The sequence below is a fragment of the Hippocampus guttulatus genome, chromosome 15, assembly GCF_054856545.1.
Source record: "Hippocampus guttulatus isolate MCC_2025c chromosome 15, RoL_Hgut_1.0, whole genome shotgun sequence".
Taxonomy (NCBI): Eukaryota; Metazoa; Chordata; class Actinopteri; order Syngnathiformes; family Syngnathidae; genus Hippocampus; species Hippocampus guttulatus.
The window spans coordinates 2,331,905-2,357,265 of NC_141275.1; the positions used below are offsets into that span (position 1 = coordinate 2,331,905).

The window sequence follows — 25,361 nt, forward strand, 5'->3', positions numbered from 1 at the left end:
ACTACATGTACAGTATGTACATGTTACTGTATTTTGTTATTCATAAACTAACCTAACTTATACATGTTTAAATCTATTAGTATACAGCATTAAGTCATGTTAATTACTTCAAAATTTACTTCTACATGCATGTGTACCATTAAATTTGGCCTTATAAATATTATGTACATGTACCTATATGGAGGGGGGTCACTACTTCGCGGATTTTCGTTTATCGCGGGTGGTTTTGGTCCCCATTAACCGCGATAAATGAGGGATTGCTGTAGTCCTAAACAGAAGCGGATCCCACAAACGCAGTCCAAAAGAAGATTGAAATACAAAAATGGTTTATTGACCAAATAAGGTCACAAGACGAACAAAGTACAACATAAAACGCTGGTAACAAAATAACCACAATAAGAAGGAGTCTAACGAAAAGCGCTTGCAAACGGCAAGGGAAATCAATAACGCAAAATCACTTGACACAAAAAGACAAGGAAAAGCCAATCAACAAGAAAAATTTAATCCTCCCGAGTATAACACGATAAGCAAGTATGAGGCAAAACAAACAAGAAATACTAACCCAGACTATGACTGTGATCGAGAACCCTGAAGGTCAAGAAAAATAAGCACTTGGACATGAGACAAAGCGAATATTTCGACAACAGGTGAGGGCTTGAACAGTCCTTTGTAGCAGGTGAGGGTTGATTACATAATAGGAAACAGGTGCGGAACAAATCTCCAATGCCACCTTCTGGAGACAGGACAGGGTCATGACAGGGGTAAATTCAGTTATCGCAGCTTTTTTTTTTTTAATGATCCTTGATTTTCTCTCTGTACACGCCCTCTTTCAGAACCACACACTATTTCATTTCCTCATTCATTCAGTCATCAGGTGAGTTATGGCATAGCCTTGTACTGCCGTCTGTCTTTTAAAAAAATTCAAGAGTATGTGAGACACACTGTGCTTGGTGGTTGCGCTTTCTCGGCAGCACACGCGTACCAGCACTGATTTCTTGATTGGGAGGAATGTCGGCGCCATTTGACTGTCGTTGCTGGACATCCCCAGTACGCTTATGCCTTGTGCCTGAAGTAGGCAGCATTTTCACAGCCCCGCTTTGTTCAGCAAAAAGGTCGGTGCTGATGGACAGTCTGCGGCTGGATGGATGCATGGATTGAGGAGCCGACGATGAGAAGAAAGTCAGCGCAGAGTATGTGGAAGTGGGAGTCGCGGCTTGGAATTGAAGCGGACTTACATGGGACAGGAGAAGAGAGCCAATCTCTCTTTTTCGTTAATGGATGCTACAGCTTCTTGTTGCTTTCAAGCTTAGCTTGTAGCAGATGTGTGCACATTGCAGCGTGACGTCTTTGATCCACTAGTTAAAAGGACACTTTGATTCGCTACTCTTTCATCTATAACTGCTTCAGACAACAAAGTGTATGCAGGAAAGTGGTTAAGATTGCACGATTGTCTGTGTCTCATGTGTTATTTTGTCTTTTTTTTGTTAACTTTTCTTTTGATAGCGGCGCGGACACCCGCAGCGGCTCCTCTTGTTTTATGTTGAGAGGGAAGAAATTTCATCTGTGCTGTATGTTACACATACAGTACATTTGACAATAAAGTTTTATCCAATGTAATCCAATCCAGTAGGTGGAGACAAACATGGCTTGTCCTTTTGATAATGATCCCGCGGACGAAGGTGCAGCATCACCACGCAGAGAATTGAATATACGTCGGGAGATAGTGATCAGGCCGTGCTTAGATGTTTGAGCAGTTTCAGAGAATTACCTTTTTGAGAGGTACCATTTCACCTCCATCATCGACATACACAACCTAAACTGCCCTTACATTTGCAACATTACCAATTGTAGTCATCCTCTCACATTCCGGCAGATACTGTGTGTTGCTGGGTATTTCTTCACAAATTTCATCTTCAGCTTTTGCCAAGTTCGCTTATCCCCCGGTTGTCCAAAACCGGATCTCGAGGGCTGATATCCTGCATGTTTCAGCTGTTTTGCTCCTGCAACGTCCCTGATTCAAATGATCAGCAATCTCTGCAGAAGCCCAATTCGGATTATTTGAATCAGGATTGCTGCAGGAGAGGAACATTGAAAGCATGCAGGATAGCGGTTCAAGGTACAGCGAAACTCCTCTACAACGAAATCATGTTTGCAGCGACATTTTTCACAACAGGGGTTTTTTCACTGCAGCAAATTTGATCTCAGATGTAAACACACACACACACAAACACACAAAAACACACACAATGGTATGTGTACTCTTTATTTTTATTTCAATAGTGCCTAAGTATGAGCACACACTTATTTGACACTTCATATTGTCAGTGTAGAAAGAAAAAAGGGAAAGAAATTGCGAAATTTACAATCAGCATCCACTTTCACTTACATCAATTTCTTGGATAATGTATTTTATTTTGCTTGCTCAGTCTTTCATTTTGATCACTTTTACCCTCTCTTCCAGCATCAGAGCTCTTCTTGTCTTAGCTGCTTGACATCTCATTTTAGCAATGCGTCCATGCTCGTCTTAATCTAACAATAACAAATACTTCTTGGACCCGGTGGTTTTTCTTTCCACCATCTCACTGTCTCTAACTTGACCTCTCCTCGATCGCCACCCAAGACAGCGTTGCTCAGCTCATTTCATGCAGTGAACTTTTAAGCCAGCCACGGGACACTTCGTAGTCCTCGATGGCCATAGTTAGCTCTCGAAGGCTAAAAACCTTACGCTAACTGGAGCGCTTCTCTCTCATTCGCGCTCCAGTTAGCGTAAGGTTTTTAGCATGATAACAAGTAAAGCATTTTCGAGGAAAATGCTTTACTTGTAATACGAGGAAACGTTCGTTTATTTGAATGTCCGTCGAACCATAAGCAATTTACTCTGAGCAGCTAATCGGATGCATTCCACTCTATCTTCTACGGATCTAGCTTCAGTATCTACACACATAGACAGTGAGGTCCCTCTTGGCCAATCGGAGGCCAGGATGATACTCGGTAAGCCAATGGCAGAGCAGCTATGAGTATGTTGTGTTCAGGAAACTCGCAGCTGTGACTGAAATAAACATCGTTCACTATGTAAACCAGCGTGGTGGTTGCTGTTGCCGTTTCAGAACGAAGCAGTAGAGGTCCCTGTTGGATTAGACTTCGTTGTAGTGAATGTCTTCGCGAGGCTGGAGCAGAGAAAATGATTTCGTACAACAACAGGTTTTTTTTTCGTCGTATGGGGCAGTAGAATGGGCATGGTGTTAATGCATGAAGATTTTTTCACATTAGGGGGTATTTTCGACCATGTAGGTTTCGTTCTAGAGGAGTTTCACTATCCTTATTATTCGAATATATTCAGGGATACACAAGTGGTGCATAGGTTCTCATTGAAAATATTAATCCTTTCGGAGACACCGGTTACTCAAGTGGACAGCTTGTCATGTTATCAGGTTACAAGGTGCATGAAAGGGTTAAATTGCATAACCATCACATTGTCACTTGAGTGGAAGTGAGAGAGAGAGGGGTATGCTTGTTTTAAATCCAGACCCCTCCCGTTCCTCACACAAACACAAAAGTCCCCCTTGTAAACCGCCTGCAAGAGCCGCGCACAAAGCATCGGCTCCTGTTAGGGAGAACAAATTACCCAACGGCAGGACATTAGTTCTCCTTAGTGTGCTGGCGCCATTTTTGTTTCCATTTCACTGACAAAAGTTTACATTATGACAAATATTAGAGAGCCAAACTAATGAATTGTGTTAACTCGGTGGCAGTAAACTGTCAAGTGGTTACATCATGACTGTTGATGTAACAAATCCTGCTGTGACGAGCTTTTCAAGAACTATTTAGGCCAAAATTGTATTAGTTAACACAGTGAGTATTGCGCACTCACTGTGAGTATTGCACACTCACGTTAGTATTTTAACGACTCTTCCGTCATCGTTGAATTTCAGTGCGTCACCACTATTTTAAGACCGTCAGTAAAAAAACAAACAAAAACAAATTTCTAAGGTTAACAGCAGTGATTGTCTGTCATTTGTCCTTTGCCAGTGGCCGGGCCACCAGGCCCTCATTATCATTTCAGGCTGACCCAGTCTTGTCAGTTGTCACCACACACACGCACGCACCCACACGCACATGCACACGCACACACGCTCCGCTCGAAGCAACCTCGGTGTAGTCACCCCCTCAAAGAAACGAAACACAAGACGTGACGGATGTTTCGTCACTCGTCTGTCTGCCAGCGAAACAGGAGTCCGTCACCAAAGGCATATCTGTAAACATTAAAGAAAACATTAAAGAAGGTAAACAATAATCATAAGTGTGTCACTTTTAGACAGCCATGTTTCCTTTCTTACAGCAAACCATTCATCAATTCTTTTTCTAATCCGCTTATCCTCACGAGGGTCGCGGGTGTAGCCTATCCCAGCTGGTACACCCTGAACTGGTTGCCAGCCAGGTAGGGGGTAGGGGCTGCATTAAGTTATTCAATGGCAATACAGCTCTATAACATTTCTCAAGATGTGTTTATAGGGTAAATCTATTAAGAAAGTCAAGTCATCTTTTTATTGTCAAATATGCTCTATGTGGAACATACAGCACAGATGAAATTACTTTCCTCTCTCAACCACAGTGCAAACATTTCGTTTGCACAACTAATACTAATACTAATCATAATACATTCTAGAATCTCCACTGCCAGTGAGGTCAGTGGCTTGGGAAAAGAGCGAAGACCAAGCAAGAACCTCTGGAGCAACTAGAAAACTAGAGTAGAAATATGTGCGCCCGTGACCTTTTTGTTATACCATTCCTCATTTATCAAACAATCATTCTGTGTTTCAGGACAGCTACAATAAAATGCTACTTATCAATTAAGGAGAGTGAAAAGAAGAGGTGTCTCGAAAACGTCCCCACAATACCTTTGTGTGCTTCAGAGAACACCGGAGTCTATACCAAGTTGCCACCTATTATGCCAAAGCAATGCTTTAGAGAGTGTGTGAAGACAATCAATCCCAACAATAGAAGCAGCTCTGCTGATTTCTTGACACAGATGGAAGATAAGAAGAGGACAATAACCAATTACAAGGTTGGTTGAGCTTCAGTATTTTCTGCATTCATCCTTATGGAATTGTGCTGTGTGTCATTTTTTTTATTTTTATATCATGAATCCTTTCAGGGACAGCGGTTACTGCAGTGGACAGCTTATCATGTTATCCAGTTACAGGGTGCATGAAAGGGTTAATTATTGTTTGTTTTTATGTGTCAGATTTTTACTTGATATAGAGCACTTTGTGTTCAGTGTGGTTGTGTTGGCCTTCCGTCATTTCACATTGAAGTGTATTTACGATATATGCACAGAACAGTAAAATGAACTAATTGGCTGGTTTATTGGTGCAGCAAAGGCTAAAATTGTGTGGCATCCCATTCTAATCCCCACAAACATGGGATGTTATGCTCCTTTGAAGTCAAAAGTAATCCCCTCAACACAGTGGCTGCTTAATCCAGCAGGAGGGTTTTAGTTACTCAGGGCACAAAGCATCAGGTTAATTGTCTCGCCCCAGTAAGATACACTTAATTGCGATAAGATGGCCAGAGAACTGCTGGCTCTGTAAAGCCAACAGAAGATGTGTTAGACGATAAAGTGATTATACAGCAGAGACTCTGTAAGGTACAAGGTCATTCAAGATGCATGTGCATTTGCTGAGTAGGCTTGTTTATTTTCTTGAGTTGGAAAGGTGGTAGAAAATGTATCAGATTAAAATTGACTTGAATGAACCATTTACGGCAGCATGTTAGTCTACCTCACAGTCAAATGGATGTGGATTCAAAATTTGACTTGGACTTGAAGATTGCCTCTTCTCCCTGTCCTTGTCAGATCAATTGAAGATTCTAAATTGCTCACAAATCCGAATGTGGATGTGAAGGATTGTTTGTTTCCATGTACACTAATTGGGTGGTCGGTGTGCACCCCAACCTCTCATCCAAAGTCAGTTTGGATAGTCAACAACTCATCCCTGACCCCAAACATGGTTTTGTGGAAATGCTGTATGTGATGACAGTTTACTCTCCGCCTCATAAAACAACCACAGTCAACAACGGCTCAATCAGTCTATATTATACGATATTTCAAGATGACGGAAAAGTGACACTGCTGTGGAAACAGACCATGGCTCAGAGGTCAGAGGAGCTAAATTGTCTGGTTCTAAACAGGTTCAAACAGGTTCTAGGTGAGGGACCAGACAAAGCACGGCTCAAAGACCCCTCATGATGATTAAAATTAATGGATCTACCGTATTCTCACGACTATAAGGCGCCATTAAAAGTCTAAAATTTTCTCCAAAATGGACAGGACGCCTTATGAGGCGGAGCGTCTTGTCTATGCGCTGAGTTCCAAAACCTGACTGAAAGCCGACACGCTGTTTATATAGAGAAAAGGCGGAAGTGACTGTGGACAGGCATGCGGCAAAGAAGTCGGCCAATCAGTGAAGGGTGGGCGTGTATATATACATATATGGAGAGAAAGAGAGAGAAAAGGCAGACGTGAGTGACAGGCATGCGGGGAAGCAGGCCGCCAATGAGTGAAGGGTGGGCGTGTAAGTGGACGCTAAAGCGACGCTACAAGCAGGTACCAACACCTGTATAGAGTGTGGCTATGTGCATTGTTGCAAAACAACTTCGGTTTTGGTTTCTAAGAACCCCCGAAAATAAATTCTACAAAGAGACACGCCTACGAAGCTCAGTTCAAACTTCAAGCCATCGGTTATGCTTTTGGCATGCGTGCCCATCTCACAGCAGCGGTGAAAAACCAAGTCAAGCAAATGAACTCTGAGCTTGCCGTTATTACCGGAGGCTTGACTAAAGAACTCCAACCGCTGGACATCGGCATCAACCGGGCGTTCAAAGTAAAGTTGCGAGCGGCATGGGAACAATGAATGATCGATGGCAAACACAACTTTACAAAGAGTGAGAGGCAGCGCCGGGCGAGTTACGCCACAATTTGCGAATGGATTGTGGCTGCTTGGACGAACGTGTCTGCTTGCACTGTTGTTCGAGTTTTTGGCAAAGCCGGCATCATTTCTGTGGAGCCACATGGCAATGAGAGTGACTGACAACGAAAGGGAACACGGCGTTTTTGATGGATTACCGGTACTTGCACAATTGTTCAATTCTGATGCAGAGGATGAGGAGTTTGATGGATTTCTGGGTGATGATTGATCGAAAAACGTGAGTACATTGTACGATGGCTAAATAAAATACAACGGAACTCCGTTTTGCTTCGTTGCCTTTTTAAAAACGTGTTTTTAGCTTGTATCTGTATGTCTTGGCATGCTACCGTATGCTACAAGCTAACGTGTTTTTAGCGTGCGCGCATGCATGCCGTATGTTTAAACTGGCGTATGTTTTACCACTTTAAAATCGCGCCCAATAATACAGTGCGTTTTGTCTATGTGTAAAATACAGAAATAGCACCCATTAATGAGACTGCGCCCAACCATACGGTGCGTCGAATGGTCGTGAAAATACGGTAAGTTTCCCTTGCCTTGACACGGGTCACTGGGGCCCCCCTCTGGAGCCAGGCCTACCCCAGGCCTACACCCATGGGGCACGGTCGGGCTCAGCCCGAAGAGGCAACATGGGTCCCCCTTCTCATGGGCTCACCACCCATGGGAGGGGCCAAAGGGGTCGGGTGCAATGTGAGCTGGGCAGCAGCCAAAGGCGGGGACCCTGGCGGTCCGATCCTCGGCTGCAGAGGTTAGCTCTAGGGACATGGAATGTCACCTTTCTTGCAGGGAAGGAGCCCGAGCTGGTGTGCGAAGTAGAAAAGTTCCGACTGGATATAGTCTGACTTACCTCCACACACAGCCTGGATTCTGGTACCAGTTCTCTCGAGAGGGGTTGGACCAGTGGCGGTTCTGGATCAATTTCACTGAGGGGGCCAGGCTGGGGCCAGGGGTTTTGATGGAGGGGCACATTCAACCCAGGGCTAAAAAGACAGATTTGAAATCTTATTTGACTTTTTATTTAATCAAACTTTGAAAGCATTGTAGTCATAACTTTACAGTGATGAGAAAAAAAACAGTATTAGGAGGGTTAAAATGTCTGCAAGCGTAACAATACGCCGTGTCCATCTGTTGAGAATATTCAAGCCAGGGAATGATATGGTACCAGCCTGCCTTGAAGCTCCTTCTCCTGTCCCCCATCAGGGTCCTGGGAAACTGTTTTAGGTCTGGCTGCATTGGCAGGTCCTCTTTACATCAACTGATGTCTGTGGACAAAGACAAACCAAATAGATGTCAACACAAGTTCTGCATGGACACAGCATATTCACTAACCCGCTACACTTACATTGCTGAGGCACTCAGACATACACAATTGTCTAAAATGAATTGATTGATGCTATTTATTAATTGTATTCATTATTTTTTAAATTGGATTAAATAAATATAAATTAATACATTCTCACGCCTGACCAGGGACAAAAATTGCAAATACACTGAAACTAGATGTTTTACATGCATATAATTATCCAAATTTTAAAAGGCAATGTCTTATATATTGATCCTGTTAAATAAAAATAAAAAGGGAGACTAAGAAAGTTACACACACACACACGCACGTGCGCGCACGCACACACACACGCACGCACACAGAACAGGATCGTGTTCTTTTCAGCATCACATACCTGATGGTCCAGTGCTTGTTGAAGCGCAAATATCCTCTTTCTGTGTCTCACACTCCACTTCTATTGCAGTCTCGTCTTCCTCATTCTCAGGATCTTCATTTGTATCCCTTTCCTGCTCTGTGTCCTCGCTCTGAAAATAAATGAATCCCGTGTCCTCTGACTCTCCCTCTCTGGTGCTTTCAACTTGCTCCTCTTCAGAACTCTCACCACCATCATCATCTGACTCTCTCTCTGTGTCTGGATCAATTTGTTTCTTTTTCATATAGAAATATGATGTAATGTCCGTTTTTCTTTTCATTTTTAACGTTAAATGTTTAAGTGAAGAGGAATTAGAATTAATAATGCTACTGTTGGGGGCTTGTTTCGTTTTGTGATTTTACATCGAAAATATAAATGGTGTGTCGAAAATAGCACTCGTGTCGTGGTAATTCTGAATTCTTGCTTGGCTCTCGACGAAGGCGGACGCTTTTGCTTTCTGCGCTGTCCCCCACCCCACCTTCCCTTCCCTGCTCGCCACTCAGTCCTTGTGCTGTCTTTTGTCTGACTTTTCCTAGCCTCCTGTCGTATTTTCATCCTAAAAACAAAAATGGAATTGGTTGGCTGGTCTCTCGATGCCATTGACAACATTTTCTCGATGAGAAGAGCAGGCAGTGGGGAGCCTACTTGCCCCTCGGGGACTTTTGCTGCTGGGTACACCCTAGATCCTTGGAGGAAGCGGAGAATGGTGTGCCTGTCAACACTGTCCGTTGAGGATTTGGACGACATCTACATTTTCGGCCTTCCGATAACAGGTATGCTGCTGTTTGGTGTGAGCAGTTTCCTGATCTATCGAAAATTCAACCGACGGGAGCGGCTCTATTGGACGAGGCTGCCGGTCTAAGGATGGCATAACGCGGATGTCCAACACTCAGACTCAGACTGTGCTCAACCACAAACTGTTGCGTGTTTGGAGCGTCACAGCAGGATGGACAACAACTTGGAGAAAACTGGAATCCGTGTTCAATTACTGACTGAAATCATGGATTTGGCTGATCGACGTCACTAAAGAGACATAAGCCACGGACTCAAGGCTGTCTTAAATTCTTGGGCAGCCTGCTACCAAAACAACATCTGCTATCTTGACCTTCCCCTGATGAAAATATGCATGGAAGCTAGTCCCCCACCATCACCCCCTCCCTCATACATTCCCTTGATTCACCGTCTTCATTGTTTATGTCTTGTGACCTGTTGTAACTGTCATATGCTTGTGCAGGAGTTTTTTTGCCTCACTCAAATTATCCTCAAAATGAGGGTAGTTCGAGCGTGGGTTTTTTTCTCCCTCTCTCCCTCCCCTGTGGTTTCTTTCTGACCTTCGGGTTGAGTGAACGCTGGTGCGTTTTGGCTGCCGCTGCTCAACCCGTATTGTTTTGTGTTTTTTGTTCTTGTAAAGTGTCCTTGGGTGTCTTGAAAGGCGCTTATAAATAAAATGTATTATTATTATTATTATTATTATTATTATTATTATTATTATAATTTCCTTCTCTGCGGACTGCTTCTCATTTTCCCGCTCAATTTTAAGTGGTTCAGCGCACTAAAGGGTCCGACTACAATGTTAAGCCACGCACTTTGGTTCCACCTTTCGTGTCGGTGGCTCGGCGCGACTGCATAATCTACGCTCGGAGGGGGCCACAGGGGGGGGGCCAGAATCAGTGCTACAGGGGCACTGGCCCCCGTTGCCCCCCCCCCCCCCCCCCCCCCCCCCCCCCAGAACCACCACTGGGTTGGACTCTCTTCCACTCTGGAGATGCCCACGGTGAGAGGCGCAGAGCAGGTGTGGGCATACTCATTGTCCCCCGGCTCAGTCCTTGTACATTGGGGTTTACACCGGTAGACGAGAGGGTTGCCTCCCTCCGCCTTCGGGTGGGGGGACAGGTCCTGACTGTTGTTTGTGCATATGCACCCAACAGCAGTTCAGCTTACCCACCCTTTTTGGGGTCCTTGGAGGGTGTGCTGGAGAGTACTCCTGCTGGGGACTCCCTTGTTCTGCTGGGGGACTTCAATGCTCACGTGGGCAACGGCAGTGAGACCTGGAGGGTCGTGATTGGGAGGAACCCCTGATCAGAACTTGAGTGGTGTTTCGTTATTGGACTTCTGTGCTCGTCACGGATTGTCCATAACGAACACCTTGTTCAAACATAAGGGTGTCCATATGTGCATTTAGCACGAGGACACTCTTGGCCGCAGTTCGATGATTGACTTTGTGGTTGTATCATCAGATTTGCGGCCGCATGTTTTGGACACTTGGGTGAAGAGAGGGGCGGAGCTGTCAACTGATCACCACCTGAAGTAGGCTCTGATGGTGGGGGAAGATGCCGGTCTGACCTGGCAGACCCAAACGTATTGTGAGGGTTTGTTGGGAGGGTCTGGCGGAATCCCCTGTCAGAAGGAGTTTCAGCTCCCACCTCTGACGGGGCTTTTCCCATGTCCCGGGGGAGGCGGGGGACATTGAGTCAGAGTGGACCATGTTCTGTGCCTCCATTGTTGAGGCGGCCAATCTGAGTGGTGGCCGTCAGGTGGTTGGTGCCTGTCGTGGCGTACTCGCTGGTGGACACGGCTTCGAGGAAATTCTGGTCCACCATCCGACGTCTCAGGAGGGGGAAACAGTGCACCACTAACACTGTGTACAGTGGGGATGGGGTGCTGTTGACTTCGACTTGGGACGTTGTGAGCCGGTGGGCAGAGTACTTCGAAGACCTCCTCAACTCCACCAGCACGCCTTCCTTGGAAGAAGCAGAGTCTGGGGACTCTAGGTGGGCTCCCCTATCTCTGTGGTCGAAGTCACCGATGTGGTTAAAAAGCTCCTCGGTGGCAAGTCCCCAGGGGTGGATGAGATCCACCCGGAGTTCCTCAAGGCTCTGGATGTTGTGGGTCTGTCCTGGTTGACACGCCTCTGCAACATTGTGTGGTCAGCGGGGAGAGTGCCTCTGGATTGGCAGACTGGGGTGGTGGTCCCTCTTTTTAAAAAGGGGGACCGGAGGTTGTGTTCCAACTACAGAGGGATCACACTCCTCAGCCTCCCTGGCAAGGTCTATTCAGGGGTGCTGGAGAGGAGGGTCCATCAGGAAGTTGAGCCTCAGATTGAGGAGGAGCAGTGCGGTTTTCGTCCCGGCCGTGGAACAGTGGACCAGCTCTACACCCTTAGCAGGGTCCTCGAGGGTATGTGGGAATTTGCTCAACCAGTGTACATGTGTTTTGTGGACTTGGAGAAGGCGTTTGACCGTGTCCCTCGGGGAGTTCTGTGGGGGGTGGTTCGTGGGTATGGGGTACCGAACCCCCTGATACGGGCTGTTCGGTCACTATACCACCGATGTCAGGGTTTGGTTTGCATTGCCGGCAGTAAGTCGGAATAGTTTCCAGTGTCCACATCGAGAGGAGCCAGATGAGGTGGCTTGGGCATTTGATTTGGATGCCTCCTGAACGCCTCCCTGGTGAGGTGTTCTGGGCATGTCCCACCGGGAGGAGACCCCGCGGATGACCCAGGACACGCTGGAGAGACTCTGTCACCCAGCTGGCCTGGGAATGCCTCGGGATCCCCCGGGGAGAGCTGGAAGAAGTACCGTATTTTCACGACCATTCGACGCACCGTATGGTTGGGCGCAGTCTCATTAATGGGTGCTATTTCTGTATTTTACACATAGACAAAACGCACTGTATTATTGGGCGCAATTTTAAAGTGGTAAAACATACGCCAGCTTAAACATACGGCATCCATGCATGCGCGCACGCTAAAAACACGTTAGCTTGTAGCATACGGTAGCATGCCAAGACATACAGATACAAGCTAAAAACACGTTTTTAAAAAGGCAACGGAAAACTGAGTTCCGTTGTATTTTATTTAGCCATCGTACAATGTACTCACGTTTTTCGATCAATCGTCACCCAGAAATCCATCAAAGTCCTCATCCTCTGCATCAGAATTGAACAATTGTGCAAGTACCGGTAATCCATCAAAAACGCCGTGTTCCCTCTCGTTGTCAGTCACTCTCATTGCCATGTGGCTCCACAGAAATGATGCCGGCTTTGCCAAAAACTCGAACAACAGTGCAAGCAGACACGTTCGTCCAAGCAGCCACAATCCATTCGCAAATTGTGGCGTAACTCGCCCGGCGCTGCCTCTCACTCTTTGTAAAGTTGTGTTTGCCATCGATCATTCATTGTTCCCATGCCGTTCGCAACTTTACTTTGAACGCCCGGTTGATGCCGATGTCCAGCGGTTGGAGTTCTTTAGTCAAGCCTCCGGGAATAACGGCAAGCTCAGAGTTCATTTGCTTGACTTGGTTTTTCACCGCTGCTGTGAGATGGGCACGCATGCCAAAAGCATAAGCGATGGCTTGAAGTTTGAACTGAGCTTCGTAGGCGTGTCTCTTTGTAGAATTTATTTTCGGGGGTTCTTAGAAACCAAAACCGAAGTTGTTTTGCAACAATGCACATAGCCACACTCTATACAGGTGTTGGTACCTGCTTGTAGCGTCCCTTTAGCGTCCACTTACACGCCCACCCTTCACTGATTGGCCGACTTCTTTGCCGCATGCCTGTCCACAGTCACTTCCGCCTTTTCTCTATATAAACAGCGTGTCGGCTGTCAGTCAGGTTTTGGAACTCAGCGCATAGACAAGACGCTCCGCATCATAAGGCGTCCTGTCCATTTTGGAGAATATTTTAGACTTTTAATGGCGCCTTATAGTCGTGAAAATACAGTAGCTAGGGAGAGGGAAGTCTGGGCTTCCCTGCTAAAGCTGCTGCCCCCCGCGAACCGGCCCCGGATAAGCGGTAGAAGATGGATGGATGGATGGATGGATGGATGGATAAAAATTTACTGAAAATTAACTAATGAAAGTTAAACGGTGCTTTTGAATTCTAGTTCACAGAATGATTAAAATTCAATCAATCCAATAAATAATGGAACTGGTCTGGACAAAAATGATGGTACCTCACCACATTTGTAATCGTCACCCAGTAGATTTGAAGGGTGTCAATTCGTCACCGTGCTGTTTGTCGACATGGCAGCCCCTCCCTAAATGCAGAATACACTGTGCTTCGGGTGCCATCCGCACTGAGGGGCTGCATTTTGCTTGCGCGGAGACTTGACATCCATGATTTTAGCTCAAAGATTGGCGCTCTGCACTCCAACCTGGAGGCTCAAGTTTGACCCCTTAGTTGGGTGGACACCGAAAAATAAAAAGTAAAAACACCACTGCACATCGAAGGGTTGTCTTGGCAAACTCTCATCAAGCCTTCACCCAAAACAGAAGAGCCTCATTTAAAAATGTCACTTTGGCGCCATTTCCCCCCCTCACAAGAGAGAACCGAAATCACAATCACAATTTCCCGACAGTTGAAGCCATTCCACACTCAGGAAGGCTCTCACCTGAAGCAAAAAATAAAAAATAAAAACACTCCTTTAAATCTGCAGCTTCACAGCTCAGACTTCAGTCCAACAAGCACTGCTCTCAAAGAGTTTGCCTAGTGGAGTGGTGCTCAACTATTTGCAAAGACCAGGGCGGCTGACGGTGTATTATTGTAATGTTTGATATCTTGAATTGGTTGCAGAATGATTCATCTGTAAAGCTGTAAAGAGTCTTTAGCTTTTTACTAAAAATTAGTTCCTAATTGCTTTTGTGTGTTTCCACCTTCAAAGGTTTTTTTTACCTTGCAAATTAGAACTGTTGGGGATTTCAATGGAAAAAAGAAACAAGTCCAAAATAAAAGGTAAAAGAGGAATTTGCACCATCATTGGAATTCAAAAGAGTGAAGTCCTAGAGCAGGGGTGGGCAATTATTTTCCCGGGGGGGCCAAATGAGAAGCAGAAAATATTGTGGAGGGCCGGGCCAAAAGTTAGAAATAGAAATAGAAAATAAAGAAGATAGCGCAATGTCTTTGTATGCCAGTAATAATGTAACATTCTCCTCCACCATCACACTCAGCACCGGTTCTCCTCAAGGATGTGTACAGAGCCCCCTGTTGTTCACGCTCTACACATTTGACTGCTCTCTCACTCTTATTAGCGGTCCAGCTTGCAGACAGTTTTTAACATGATAACAATCAAACCATTCTAGGAAATGTTCATTTACTCGAGCCACAAGCAATTCACTCTGAGCATGGAAATTGCCAGAATCGGACTGAGTAAGAATCGCTTCCTTGTATTTCAAAGTCTCGTAGATTTGAGTCTTTCCGATTCCAGGCGTCTCCTGAACGTTTCGTACTTTGTTACCCGCTTCGTTTAATCAGATACATATCACTTTCCCTTCCATGGTCATTACTCTCTCCTTCTTTATTCGTCTTCCCCTCCCTCCCTGTGCTCTGAAACTTGAAGTAACCTGGTGTTGAAATACCCGTCATTACAAGTCCAAACGAAATGAATGCAATCAAACCTTAATTGTGCACCAATCTTCGGCGGGCCGGATTAAAAAGACCAACGGGCCGGATCCGGCCCGCAGGCCGTAGTTTGCTCACCCCTGTCCTAGAGTAACCCTGGTCAAAACAGTCAGAACCCTTTTCAAGTTAGGTGACAGCACAGACAACCATCATAACTTGTCTGCACACATTTTGCACTGCTGACTTGGCAGCGGAGTAAAACAGAGCAAAATAAAAGCAAATACATATACAATATGATATAGTATGGGGTGACACAACAATTTTGGTCCGGCAAACATTGCACGTGTGCTCGCTGCGCTTATATTTCAATCACATTTCAGTCACGAAAATGGTTTTCCGCAGTTGACTGAAGAAGTATCTGCACATGCCGATGCACCAAGGGTTGTATCGTATTTACAGCACATGGACTAACCTGCACCTGCAGATAAGTGGAGCGATCTCAGGAGTCAGTGGTAGAACGGACGCTAGCTGCTCATATTTGCCACTCTGAAAGTGCTGAATAAAAGTCCTTTTCTGTGTTTAAACAACCTAACGAGCAACGACATTGGCCAACCAATCCTCACAATGGTCTGTTTTTCTTGAAAAGTCTTGCAATCAATTTTAATAATGTCTGACATTCATCCTCCCGGGTCACCCATTTTGCCAATTACAAGAAGTCTTTCTCTGATGCCAGGTTTGTTGGTCGATTAACTGGGCATGGATCTTTTTTTTTTTCATTTTATCATCAAATCCACATGTTTGTAGCTAAATCAAGCAACATGGCCATTTGTTTTAGCTTTCTTAATTAAAGCACATCTTTCCAATGTGACCAAATTAGGAACAGAAGTTGTATCTGGTGATGTGTTGGAAATCTGGTCAGAGAATACCCGTTTATTATGATATAACTGAGTTCAACTGGACTGGATTTCACGATCGTGCCCAGTGATTAATAATTGACAAATCTCTCTCCTCCATATTATCAGACATACAGCCTGAAAGAATACAAAGAGTTGAAGCTAGATGTGAAGCTACAAGGTCTAGGTCCTGACTACACAGCAGTGAAGAATCAAGTAAGTAGCACCTTGTATACAATATGATTTGGTGGTTGGCTTTGAATGTTCCAAACCAAAGTCTGTTCACGAAACAAGTCACGTTAAAAAAATAGCACACTATAATATTACTCGACTTGATTTGATTCGGCCTCTCCGTGAGCCGTCACCTTACCGTGGTGGAGGGGTTTGTGTGTCCCAATGATCCTAGGAGCTAAGTTGTCTGGGGCTTTATGCCCCTGGCAGGGTCACCCATGGCAAACAGGTTCTAGGTGAGGGACCAGACAAAGCACGGCTCCAAGACCCCTTATGATAAAAAAAATTAAAGGATCTCAGTTTCCCTTGCCCGGACGCGGGTCACCGGGGCCCCCCTCTGGAGCCAGGCCTGGAGGTGGGGCTCGTTGGCGAGCGCCTGGTGGCCGGGCCTACACCCATGGGGCCCGGCCGGGCTCAGCCCGAAGAGGCAACGTGGGTCCCCCTTCTCATGGTCTCACCACCCGTGGGAGGGGTCAAAGGGGTCGGGTGCAATGCGAGCTGGGCGGCAGCCAAAGGCGGGGACCCTGGCGGTCCGATCCTCGGCTGCAGAAGCTAGCTCTTGGGACATGGAATGTCACCTCTCTGGCAGGGAAGGAGCCCGAGCTGGTGTGTGAGGTAGAGAAGCTCCGACTGGATATAGTCGGACTTGCCTCCACACACAGCCTGGGTTCTGGTACTAGTTCTCTCGAGAGGGGTTGGACTCTCTTCCACTCTGGAGTTGCTCATGGTGAGAGGCGCAGAGCAGGTGTGGGCATACTCATTGCCCCCCGGCTCAGTGCCTGTACATTGGGGTTCACACCGGTAGACGAGAGGGTTGCTTCCCTCCGCCTTCGGGTGGGGGGACGGGTCCTGACTGTTGTTTGTGCATATGCACCAAACGGCAGCTCAGCATACCCACCCTTTTTGGAGTCCTTGGAGGGTGTGCTGGAGAGTACTCCTGCTGGGGACTCCCTTGTTCTGCTGGGGGACTTCAATGCTCACGTGGGCAATGACAGTGAGACCTGGAGGGGCGTGATTGGGAGGAACGGCCCCCCCGATCAGAACTCGAGTGGTGTTTTGTTATTGGACTTCTGTGCTCGCCACGGATTGTCCATAACGAACACCTTGTTCAAACATAAGGGTGTCCATATGTGCACTTGGCACCAGGACACCCTAGGCCGTAGTTCGATGATCGACCTTGTGGTTGTATCATCGGATTTGCGGCCGCATGTTTTGGACACTCGGGTGAAGAGAGGGGCGGAGCTGTCAACTGATCACCACCTGGTGGTGAGTAGGCTCCGATGGTGGGGGAAGATGCCGGTCCGTCCTGGCAGACCCAAACGTATTGTGAGGGTTTGTTGGGAGCGTCTGGCAGAATCCCCTGTCAGAAGGAGTTTCAACTCCCACCTCCGACAGAGCTTTTCCCATGTTCCGGGGGAGACGGGGGACATTGAGTCCGAGTGGACCATGTTCCGTGCCTCTATTGTTGAGGCGGCCAATCTGAGTTGTGGCCGTAAGGTGGTTGGTGCCTGTCGTGGCGGCAACCCTCGTACTCGCTGGTGGACACCAGCAGTAAGGGATGCCGTCAAGCTGAAGAAGGAGTCCTATCGAGCCTTTATGGCCTGTGGGACCCCAGAGGCAGCTGACGGGTATCGACTGGCCAAGCGGAACGCAGCTTCGGTGGTTGCCGAGGCAAAAACCCGAGCGTGGGAAGAGTTCGGTGAGGCCATGGAAGCCGACTTCCGGACGGCTTCGAGGAAATTCTGGTCCACCATCCGACGTCTCAGGAGGGGGAAGCAGTGCACCACTAACACTGTGTACAGTGGGGATGGGGCACTGCTGACTTCGACTCGGGACGTTGTGAACCGGTGGGCAGAGTACTTCGAAGACCTCCTCAACTCCACCAACACGTCTTCCTTGGAGGAAGCAGAGTCTGAGGACCCTGAGGTGGGCTCTCCTATCTCTGTGGTTGAAGTCACCGATGTGGTTAAAAAGCTCCTCGGTGGCAGGGCCCCAGGGGTGGATGAGATCCGCCCGGAGTTCCTCAAGGCTCTGGATGTTGTGGGGCTGTCCTGGTTGACACGCCTCTGCAACATCGCGTGGTCAACGGGGAGAGTGCCTCTGGATTGGCAGACCGGGGTGGTAGTCCCTCTTTTTAAAAAGGGGGACCGGAGGGTGTGTTCCAACTACAGAGGGATCACACTCCTCAGCCTCCCTGGTAAGGTCTATTCAGGGGTGCTGGAGAGGAGGGTCCGTCAGGAAGTCGAGCCTCAGATTGAGGAGGAGCAGTGTGGTTTTCGTCCCGGCCGTGGAACAGTGGACCAGCTCTACACCCTTAGCAGGGTCCTCGAGGGTATGTGGGAATTCGCCCAACCAGTCTACATGTGTTTTGTGGACTTGGAGAAGGCGTTTGACCGTGTCCCTCGGGGAGTTCTGTGGGGGGTGCTTCGTGGGTATGGGGTACCGAACCCCCTGATACGGGCTATTCGGTCACTATACCACCGATGTCAGAGTTTGGTTCGCATTGCCGGCAGTAAGTCGGAATCGTTTCCAGTGAGGGTAGGACTCCGCCAAGGCTGCCCTTTGTCGCCGATTCTGTTCATAATCTTTATGGACAGAATTTCTAGGCGCAGCCGAAGCGTTGAGGGCGTCCGTTTTGGTGGCCTCAGTATTGCATCCCTGCTTTTTGCAGATGATGTGGTGCTGTTGGCTCCTTCAAACGGGGCTCTCCAACTCTCACTGGAGCGTTTCGCAGCTGAGTGTGAAGCGGTTGGGATGAAAATCAGCACCTCCAAATCTGAAACCATGGTCCTCAGTCGGAAAAGGGTGGAGTGCCCCCTCCGGGTCGGGGGAGAGATCTTGCCCCAAGTGGAGGAGTTTAAGTATCTTGGGGTCTTGTTCACGAGTGAGGGCAGGAGGGAGCGAGAGATCGACAGGCGGATCGGTGCAGCGTCTGCTGTGATGCGGACGTTGTATCGGTCTGTCGTGGTGAAGAAGGAGCTGAGCCAAAGGGCGAAGCTCTCAATTTACCGGTCGATCTACGTTCCAACCCTCATCTATGGTCACGAGCTATGGGTCGTGACCGAAAGAACGAGATCCCGGATACAAGCGGCCGAAATGAGTTTTCTCCGCAGGGTGTCCGGGCTCTCCCTTAGAGATAAGGTGAGAAGCTCGGTCATCCGGGAGGGGCTCAGAGTCGAGCCGCTTCTCCTCCACATCGAGAGGAGCCAGATGAGGTGGCTTGGGCATCTGATTCGGATGCCTCCTGAACGCCTCCCTGGTGAGGTGTTCCGGGCATGTCCCACCGGGAGGAGACCCCGAGGAAGACCCAGGACACGCTGGAGTGACTATGTCACCCAGCTGGCCTGGGAACGCCTCGGGATCCCCCGGGGAGAGCTGGAAGAAGTAGCTAGGGAGAGGGAAGTCTGGGCTTCCCTGCTAAAGCTGTTGCCCCCGCGACCCGGCCCCGGATAAGCGGTAGAAGATGGATGGATGGATGGATGGATTTGATTCGGGAATATAAAATTACAGTGACTTCAAGTTACAAGGGCCCCAATTTTTGCATTACAATCCGACTTGCAGTCGATTTATTTTATTTTTTTAATCCTGCCATGCAAAATTTACATGAGTGGGCTTTTAGGCACTCCACCACAAGATGGCGGACACAGACTTAACAGCAAAGTCTATCCCATTATCTGTTGGGTTTTATGCTTGCCCTCTGTTATTTTGCAGGTGTTTTGCCCAATTTCTTTTTTTTACAACCATGGATTCTAAGCACTGAGAAGAGATGGATGATATCTAGTCTGCCACCGATGAGCATGCGATGTGCATTTTGGCAGAAAAACTTATGCTAAATACTAGTGCTATCTTGGTTCAGTAGCTGTAAAAAAGTCCATACACAGGTATGCCAACTTCCTGGCTTCTGGGCTCCACATTCTGCCTGCTCTTTATTGGCTCGTCTTGGAAAGTGTTGTACAAGCCCACAGAACACAATGATTATTTTGTCCGACATTGTCCACTTTTTACCTGGATTGGACACTGTGTGTGTGAGACGTAGTAAGAACATTCGTTATTTGATTCTGGCACAGATTCACCCATACCTACGCAAACTGTATTGACTTTATATGTGTAGCCCCTGATTTGTTTGTGTGCACCTGTGAGGTAGTTCTGCCGGTCCGGCACTGGAAATAGCACAGGTGGTGAAAATTGGCTGTGACTGGTAAAGGAGCGGAGAAGTGGGCGTGGTAGGGGAGAGGAAATGTTTGTTAGCTACCGGCCGCTCGGGCAGGTACAGGTGTGTGTTCTCTCGCCGTTACGACTTTGTGTTGTTGACTGGTTTTCCACGCACCAAGTAGGCTGTGACGACTGGTCACGTCGGACCTGTTTAGAGAAAAAAATTAACTCTTTCTTGATCATTCAATCCGACGATTGAGGATCGGGCTGAATGGCTGACGCTGCTCAACCCGTTCTGTGTTTTATTGTTTTTGTTCCTGATTGCAAAGTGTCCTTGGGTGTCTTGAAAGGCGCTTATAAATAAAATGTATTATTATTATTATTATTATTATAATACGTCGGATCGCAATTCCCTGTCACTGAGGACATTGTGGGAGGAAAGAAAGCTGTATTCGGTGAGGACAGCGTGGGACTATTTTTTTTCCTTCTCGCACTCCTTCTGGTCACTCTCTTGACCAGCTAGCTAGTTCGGCTGAGCCGAAACCACTTCCGGGTTGAGTGAACGCTGGCGCGTCTGGCTGCCGCTGCGGGCTGCCGCTGCTCTCCCACAACTTTTAGTGTTTTTTATGGTCGACTGTTTACTGTCTCCACACGAAATTACTGTCTTCACACACAAACATCGTTCCACTCCAGCCCCCAATCCACTCTTGCTTTGCACCCTCAACGGTTTTCGAGTGTTTTCGTCCCGGCGTCGCAGCGTCCTACCTGCTCGGCTCTCGGACCAGGCCCCATGCCTTCGCCACTGCTTTGTGCCCCATGATGGGGGTTAACAGGGCCTGTGTCTGGGCCCTACTGTCATGGACCATCCTGTCGATTTTCCATCAACCTGTCAAGGGTCTGCTGCAGTACTCAGTGGCGGAGATCCTCGGGCTCCGCTTTCAGTGGCTGGGCCCTCCTCCTTCTTTGCACTAGTTCCCGGACATCGCTCGCCTTCCTTCCTGGAAATACATCCACCATGGGTCTCGTCGGGGCTTCCACCGCGATCGATCCAAAGGCATCACCTCCTTCTGGTCATCCTCCCGTCAGCCACCCAGAAATGCCGGCCGGTCCGTCGACCATCGTGTGTTAGCCGGCTCGGCTCGGTCGGCTAACGGTCCTCGAAACAGCGACACTGCCGGCGTCAACTTTGGGCTACTCAACATCCGTTTGCTTACGGGGAAGGGTAGTCTTATCCAAGATATCCTCACTGACCGTAAGTTTGACATTCTTTGTTTGAATGAGACCTGGCAAACTCCTGGCGACTTTTCACAACTGAACGATTCAACTCCCCTGGGATTTGTTTACATGTCCAAGCCCCGCGGCTCCGGTCGCGGAGGTGGTCTCGCGATATTATACCGCGAGAAGTGGAAAGTACTTCCAGTCTCTCTCCCTTCACTGTCCTCGTTTGAATGCCTTTCCTGTCAAATATCCGGACCCACTCCCACGATTATTGCCACAGTCTACCGCTCCCCCAAACCTCACTGTGACTTTTTAAATGAACTGTCTGCTGTCCTCGCCCATCTCTCCTCTTTATCTCCAAATATAATCATCCTGGGAGATTTTAATATACACATGGACAGCACAGCCCTTCCTCTTACCATTGACTTCACCTCCTCACTTGACAGTTTTGGTTTCCATTAGTTTGTAGACTTCCCCACACACATCAAAGGTCACACCTTGGACCTGATTTGCTGCTCTAGTCTTACCCCCTCCACCTGTACTGCTGATGAACTTCCAATAACGGACCACTTCCTCATTTCATTTAGCATTACCCTCCAGCTCTCAATCGCCAAATCACCCCGTACCATTGCTTACCGTAATATTAAAGACATCAACATTGACTCTCTCACTTCATGGATCGCCACCCTGACTCTGGACACAGATTCCACTCTTGATGATTTGGTTTCCCGATATAACTCTGGTCTCATCAACATCCTCAATACGCTCGCTCCTGTCAAGTACCGCTCTGTCTTTTTTACCTGGTTCACCCCTCATCTCCGTTCCATGAAATCCAAAACCCGGCAGTTTGAAAGACTCTACAAGAAAACTGGTCTCACTGCTCACAAGGACATCTACACAGCTCAACTAGCTCAACTACAAGGACTCCATCTCGCAAGCGAAATCACAATATTACTCTGGACTCATCTGCTCCAACGCTGGAAATACGAAGACTCTCTTCTCTCTCAACCCCCTGTCTCCCTACCACCTCACTTTTATTCCTCTGACACTTGCAACGCTCTCCTCCTATTTTTCAATGAAAACAAATCAACAAAATCCACCAGCGCCTGGGCTCCTCCGTACCACTCCCCTCCTCTGACCACCCCACCCAGAATCAGAATCAGAACCATCTTTATTGGCCAAGTATGTAGAACACACAAGGAATTTGACTCCGGTACAACGCTGCATTAGTATCATCATAAACAAGGACATGACAAATAAGTATGGAAAAATTAAGTATGGAAGGGCATTTCGTAATGTAAGTCAACCGTAGTGCGGTGGTACCACCCAGTGACAACTGTGAGACAACGTGCAAAGTATGAAGCAGAGCTAAAGTGATCAGTGGTAGAATACAATACGACAACAGTTGTACAGTTGGTGCAGAAAACCATTGAACCATTTTAAAGTGACCAGTAGCAGTATTTGTAGGACAAGAAGTGTGCAATTGTGCAGATGTCCTTGAGCGCTTTGAAGTGTCTGGTGTGGTGGAGTATACGTCAGTGACTGTTTAGGGAGTTAATGGCGAGAGGGAAGAAGCTGTTTAAGTTTCTGCTGGATTTGGTGCACATGGATCGGTAGAGCCTGCCTGAGGGGAGTAGCTAGAAAAGGTGGTGGGCAGGGTGCCCTTGTTTTGATTCTTGCAGTGTGCAAGTCCTCAAGAGTGGGTAGGGCGGTGCCAATGTTTTTTCCGCTGTCCTAATTGTCCGTTGAAGTCGTATTTTGTCCTTTTTTGTGGCGGCCCCAAACCAAACCGTGATGGAAGAACACAGGATTGATTCAATGACTGCCATGTAGAACTGTTGTAGCACCACCCGTGACAGGCCATGCTTCCTCAGCAGCCTCAGGAAGTACATCCTCTGCTGGGCCCTTTTCAGGATGGAGTTGGTGTTGACCTCCCACTTCATGTCCTGGGAGACTGTGATTCCCAGGAACTTGAAGGTCTCGACAGTTGACACAGGACAGTTGGATAGTGTGAGGGGCAGCTGTGGTGAAGGATGTTTCCTAAAGTCCACGATCATCTCTACAGTCTTGAGTGTGGTTAGCCCTAGGTTGTGTCGGCTGCACCAGAGCTCTAGCTGCTCTACTTGTTGTCAGTACGCAGACTCGTCGCCGTCTTTGATGAGACCGATGACCGTGGTGTCGTCTGCAAACTTTATGAGTTTGACAGCTGGCCTTTTCAGATGCAATAGTTTGTGGAGAGGGAGAAGAGCAGTGGAGAGAGGACACATCCCTGTGGGGCTCCAGTGCTAGTGGTGCGTGTTGATGATGTTGTTCTTCCCAGTCTCACCTGTTGTGTCCGTCCCGTCAGGAAGCTGAGGATCCACTGGCAGATCGTAGGGGACACACCGAGCTGGAGAAGTTTGGGGGTGAGGAGTTCCGGGATGATGGTGTTGAATGCAGAGCTGAAATCCACAAACAGGATCCTTGCGTAGGTCCCTGTGCTGTCGAGGTGCTCGAGGATGTAGTGCAGGCCTATGTTGACTGCGTCCTCCACAGACCTGTTTGCCCGGTAGGCAAACTGAAGACGGTCCAGCAGGGGTCCGGTGACGTTCTTTAGGTGGTTCAGCACAAGGCATTCAAAGGACTTCATGACCACAGATGTCAGAGCAACAGGCCTATAGTCGTTCAGTTCCGATGTTGCCGGTTTCTTGGGAACTGGGATGATGGTAGACTGTTTGAAGCAGGATGGGACCTCACACAGCTCCAGGGATCTGTTGAAGATTTGTGTGAAGACCGGAGCGAGCTGGTCAGCGCAGACTTTCAGGCAGGAGGGGGACACTTTGTCGGGCCCTGCAGCTTTCTTGATCTTCTGCTGCTTGAAGAGCCGTCTCACGTCCTGTTCGTGGATCTGTAGTGGAGAAAAGGAGGGTGGGGGGGGTAGATAGAGTAGTTTCTGGTAGAGGTGGGTGTATGTGGGAAATGGGGGTGTCTTTTTCAAATCATCAGAAAAACATGTTTAGTTCATCAGCCAGACCCTTATTGTTCACAGTTTGGGGGATGGCATTCTATAGTTTGTGATTCCTTTCAGGCCATTCCACACAGATGCAGAGTCGTTCACAGAGAAATGGTTTTTCAGCCTCTCTGCATAGCTTCTCTTAGCGATGTTAATTTCCTTTGTCAATTGGTTTCGGGTTTGTTTGTACAGTGCCCGAGCTCCACTTCTAAATGCGGCCTCTTTCTCTTTTCTAAGTTGCCTGAGTTTGGGAGTGAACCATGGCTTGTTATTGTTGAAGGAGCAGAAGGACTTCGTTGGTACACACATGTCCTCACAGAAACTGATGTATGATGTTACAGTGTCTGTGTATTCATCCAGTGTGCCTGTTGAAGTTTCAAAGACGCCCCAATCAGTGCAGTCTAAGCATTCTTGTAAAGCTAGCTTTGCTTCATCGGTCCGTTTCTTCACAGTCTTAACAACCGGTTTAACACATTTGAGTTTCTGTCTGTATGTACAGTAGGTATTAAGTTGATTAAATTGTGGTCAGAAAGACCCAATGCTGCGCGGGCGTTCGATCGGTATGAATTTTTGAGTGTTGTATAGCAGTGGTCTAGAATGTTGCCTTCTCTGGTGAAACAGTCGATGTGCTGCTTATATCTGGGAAGTTCACGGTTAACATGTGCTCCATTAAAATCGCCCAAAATGATCAGGGGTGACGCTGGATATTTTAGTTCGAGTTTGTTTACTTGTTCAGCTAGCGTTTGTATCGCCGTGTTAGTGTTAGCTTGTGGCGCAATGTAAACACCGACGAGTACAAAGGAGGTGAACTCACGTGGCGAGTAGAATGGCTTGCAGTTCAAAGACAGCGACTCCAGGT

The 25,361-nt window shown here is 47.6% G+C and overlaps 1 protein-coding gene across 1 annotated transcript in view; it reads left to right on the forward strand.

Annotated features, from left to right (window-relative positions):
* jhy (junctional cadherin complex regulator) overlaps window positions 1-25,361 on the forward strand; it is a 62,578-nt gene that overhangs the window by 24,638 nt on the left and 12,579 nt on the right. Inside the window, exons 5-6 of the mRNA XM_086131880.1 lie at window positions 4,822-5,065; window positions 16,039-16,125. Coding sequence (XP_085988006.1) covers window positions 4,822-5,065; window positions 16,039-16,125 — 331 coding nt within the window. The remainder of the gene's footprint in view (window positions 1-4,821; window positions 5,066-16,038; window positions 16,126-25,361) is intronic.